General features: G+C 53.1%; 1 protein-coding gene across 1 annotated transcript; it reads left to right on the forward strand.

The window, feature by feature from the left end:
- The first annotated feature begins 2,473 nt into the window (after positions 1–2,473).
- LOC122374712 (chitotriosidase-1-like) lies at positions 2,474–4,233 on the forward strand. The gene has a single exon (XM_043353632.1). The coding sequence runs from the start codon at positions 2,612–2,614 to the stop codon at positions 4,115–4,117; it is 1,506 nt and encodes a 501-aa protein (XP_043209567.1). The 5' UTR covers positions 2,474–2,611; the 3' UTR covers positions 4,118–4,233.
- The last annotated feature ends 528 nt before the right edge of the window (positions 4,234–4,761 follow it).

Consider the following 4,761-nt stretch of genomic DNA (forward strand, 5'->3'; position numbering starts at 1 on the left):
AGAGTGACGTCATGTTCGGCCGATTTCGACGCAAAACATTGAACCACGGCAATCGCTCCCAAGAGCTCAGTTTTCAAGCTAGATCCAATTTCTTTGCATGAGAGGACTCAGAATAGACTGCGCTATCAAACTGCCATCTCGAATTTTCCAAATTTTGAAAATTTCGAAAATTTAATATAATAAAATTCAAAATTATTTTTTACCTTTTTTCCAAAAAGTTTTTGTATTTTCGAAAAAAAAACGGAATATATGTGATAGAACGCATTATTTTGACTAACTCTAGCAAGTTTAAGCTAAATATCTTCAAAAATTTCCAAGTTATGCGCATTATTGCAAAAAATTCACAATTATTAATTTTTCAAATCAATTTTTCAGCACGTATTTGACATTGTACGCCAATATAAATAGCACCATCGTGTTCCTGAGCTCAAACTGCATCCAATAGACACCATTTTTGTTGAAAAATTCTAACTTCAAAATTTGACCTTTTTTGACCTGAAAGTGACCTGACCTAAGCTAAATTTGACTCAAAATGACCTTGAATGACACAGACGACATCAAATTCGAAATTTTCGGCCTAAATGGACCATAAAACATGTGTCACGTGACCGACGCATGATATAATATTTTCGTGACCTGTGATGACCTGACCTTGACCTGAAAATCAAAGTACAAGTTTGGTACCCTCAGGGTATCTAGAGCATCTGTTCACGAGTGTGTGAACCAAAAATGAGCCTGATCTGACTTGTAAGACGGCGGCCAGAGCCCAAAACGTGAAGAAGCCAAAATGCTAATAATTTTTACTTTGACCTGACCTGTGACGTCATCGGTGACCTTGAGGTCAATGAAATTAGGTTTCGTTCGACAGTTTTTCCGGGGCTATCAGACGCCGTTTGAATTTTGACGATCGGCCCAGTAGTTTCGGAGTTAGGAGGGGGGCTATGAATAGCCCCCCCCCCCCCCCCAGTAGGGCTTGTTATACGCAGACCCCAGTGGGGCGCGGGTTAACAGTCAACAAATAATGATGTGTATAGTTATACCGTAGTTATGACGCTTCAGGTAAAAACTGGCCCAACTAACCCCGGTCTCCCCTAAATATTTATGTGGGGGCCTTCTTGGGGGCCCGTAAGTGCCTGCGCTGCGACTGTGACCGCATACTTTGTTCGCATTGTTACGGAGCGAGCGAAGCGAGCGTAGTCTTTCCTTAGATTAACGGAAATTTCTGAGTATGAGCGGCCGGCCGGCCGTGCGGACGCTTTTGCGAGGCTTATATCTCAGCAACCACTTGACCGATTTACACGGGGTAATTTTTGTAGGGTAGCTTCATTCCTTCTACCAAGTATTGGACTATTCCCGATGCATGTGGGTGACCCCTTATGCACGTGCCACGTGCAAAACGAAGAGGTGTCAGTTTTGTAATTGTTGCAATATCTCGGTAACTACTTGGCCGATTGCGCTGAAAGTTGGCATGTAGGTAGGCACCCACTAGGCACTGCATATCCATGTGCCAGAGTTGGGGTGCTGCTGCACGTGCGCACGTGCAGGGGTCGTTTCCAGATCTCGAGAACGGCTCGACCGATTGCGCTGAAATTTAGTACACAGTTAGGGACCGGTTAGTAGCGTGCCGTGCACAAGTCAGTTGGGACCCATTTTGCACGTGCGCACGTGCAGGGTGCCGCTTCCAGATCTCGAGAACGGCTGGGCCGATTGTGCCCAAATTTGGCACGTCGCTAGAGACCGGTTAGTAGGGTGCCGTGCACAAGTCAGTTGGAGGTACCCCCTCGCAATTTCGCACGTGCAAGGCCCACCCTCTCGCTCGCTCCGTTAGTCGCCCCAAAAGACGTTATACTGGTATGAATGCATTGATTCCAGCGAGTAGGAATGCATACACGTAGTGCGTACTCCACCCGCACGAAGTGCGTACTCTTGTACTGCCTATCGGGCAAGAGTACGCAAATGCAGGGTGTTAGAAAATTGCTTACGGTCACGCTTTAAATTGGACGTAGGCCGCTGTGGTCATGACAGTTTGTGGACAAATGATCAGGCTTTATCGGAATATACTGATCGTAGCCGTAGACCAAAACCGAACGGCGTGAAACGACAAAATGCATTAGGTGCGTACTCTTGTATGGTCCTCCCCTATGTCAATGTGCCCACATTGCATCCATGTTTCGGTTACGCATTTATTCATGCGTACTGACAACTCTCAGTAAAATTCGTTTGCCTTTTCGCTTTTGCCGACCCGCTTTCGCTTTCGAGCCCCCCCCCCCCCCCCCCCCAGTGGTGACATTTTTGCCCCGACTGGGAGGTGGGGCCTGGCCAGTGACTTCGGGGGTTTGCCCCCACCGCCTCAGCTAAATGTTAGACGAGGCCCTGGTTTCTATGCTGCTTGGTCTGGCGCACCCAGAAACTCGGAGCCTGCACCGTCTGGCGCCGCTGTTTATCAGCAGGGTGCGGCTCGTGGGAGCGTCTGCAGGGGGTGGCACCGTGGGAGGGCTCGGCTGCCGCCGCAGCGGCCCGACACACCACTCCGGGACGTGCGCCACTCCTGGACAGACGGTGTCGGTGCGGCAGCCGCTCTCATTCACCCACTCCTCAGTGGCTCCTGGCCATGCTGCGCGCTGTGCTGCTGGCGACCCTGGCGGCGGCCGCGGCCGCTGCAGGTGACGGTGTCACCAGTCCCCGGTACATGGCCACCTGCTACTACGGCACCTGGGCGGTGTATCGGCCCGGACTGGGCAAGTTCGACATTGAGGACTTTAACCCGTACCTCTGTACCCATGGCATCTACGGCTTTGCCGGTCTGGATCCCAACACCAACCAGATCAAGTCGCTGGACCCGTGGAACGATCTGTATGATAACTATGGCAAAGGCGGCTTCATTCGCTTCACCAACCTAAAGAAGCTCAATCCCAACTTCAAGGCCATTCTGGCCATCGGCGGATGGAACGAGGGCTCGGAGAAGTACTCATCGATGGCGGCTGATGCGTCAAAGCGCGCCACCTTCATCCAGAGCTGCGTTCAGTTCCTGAAGACGTACAACTTTGACGGTCTAGACATGGACTGGGAGTACCCTGCCGAGAGGGGAGGACAGCCCATCGACAAGACTGACTACGCCTTGCTGATCAAAGAGCTCAAGACGGCGTTCGAGCCCGAGGGTCTTTTGCTCAGCGCCGCCGTTGGACCTGGCAAGACCACCATCGACGAGTCCTACGACCTCGACATCATGGCCCAGTACCTGGACATTTTCAACGTAATGGCGTACGACTACCACGGTGCGTTCGACCCGTTCACGGGCCACGTGGCGCCGCTGTACCTGTCACCACAGGACCTGGAGCCCGGCCACGAGGCCTATCAGTACTTCAGTGTCAACTTCACCGTCAACTACTACATCGAGGGCGGAGTGCCGCCGCACAAGATCGCCATGGGCATCCCGCTGTACGGGCGCGGCTTCACGCTGGCCGACCGGAACCAACACGGCCTGTACGCGCCCATGTCGGGAGGGATGCCGGCCTGTCCGTACACTCGCACCGCCGGCGTATGTGGCTTCAATGAGATCTGCGTGTACCTGGACGAGGGCGGCTGGACGTCCGTACGCGACCCAGACCAAAAGGCCATCTACAGCTACAAGGACCTACTGTGGGTGGGATACGACGACCTCGAGTCCATCAACCTCAAGACGCAGTACATCAAGGACATGGACCTGGGAGGGTCGATGGTGTGGTCGGTGGAGACGGACGACTTCCGCGGCCTGTGCGGCTTCGGCACCACCAACCCGCTGATGAACGCCATCTGGACCAGCCTGAACGGCGACATCCCCCAGCCCACGCCCGGCCCGCAGCCGACCGGCCAGCCGACCGACACACCGGTCACCACCGAGCCGCCGGCGCCGACGGCGCCTCCCAGTCACATCTGCAAGAACCCCGGCCTCAACCCGGACCCGGACCGCACCTGCTCGCCCGTCTTCTACGCCTGCGTCTGGAACGGCGACCACTGGGAGGTCACACAGGAGGAGTGCGCGAACGGCACCGTGTTTGACGCCACGGCCAGCACCTGCATCTGGAGCTACGAGTCTGACGAGTGTGACACCGCCGGACACCGCGGCCTGCGGGCCTAGGCCTGCGGCTGGTGCCGCGGCCGACTGCGGCCGACCGGCGCAGTGGCTCACTACACTCTCCACGGTGTGCTGCATCCAAATTACGAGTCGCCCAATACACCATGTGGCTATTGAATGAAGAAGTGTTTAAAAAAAAACACAGCCAACTGTAAAAAACTGCAGTATAAAAAAAAATTGTTGGTCAATTTGTGGTTGTTGCTCTATAACTTCAAAAATTGCAAAATGACGTCTTATCGGGGAAGCGAGGGGAAGCCTGCCACCCTATGTCTTTCTCGTAACCAGGACCAAATTACATATAGCATATGGTCCCTAGTTTTGTTTGATCTCACCAGTTATTTTCAAAAACATCGTTAATTGGTAAATGGTTCCGTTATTCCAGAACAATCTTTAACCCGCGCCCCGCTGGGCTATTCAGCCATACACGCCCTGCTGGGGGGGGGGCAGATTCTGCCCCCCCCCCGTCTAACTTCCGAACCGATGGTCGTAGAAAGACGGGGAAAACGGCAATCGAAAGCTCTCAACAAGGCGGATCTTAAGAGCCCAAATTTTTTTTCCTTAAGTAGGTCAGAGGTCAGGTTAAGGTCAGGTCAAGGGGACAAATTGCAAGTTTCTACAGTACCTATCGGCCTTGCACCGTAGTTGCC

This window comes from Amphibalanus amphitrite, unplaced genomic scaffold (genome assembly GCF_019059575.1).
Source record: "Amphibalanus amphitrite isolate SeventyFive unplaced genomic scaffold, NRLGWU_Aamphi_draft 001699F_arrow, whole genome shotgun sequence".
Classification (NCBI taxonomy): Eukaryota; Metazoa; Arthropoda; class Thecostraca; order Balanomorpha; family Balanidae; genus Amphibalanus; species Amphibalanus amphitrite.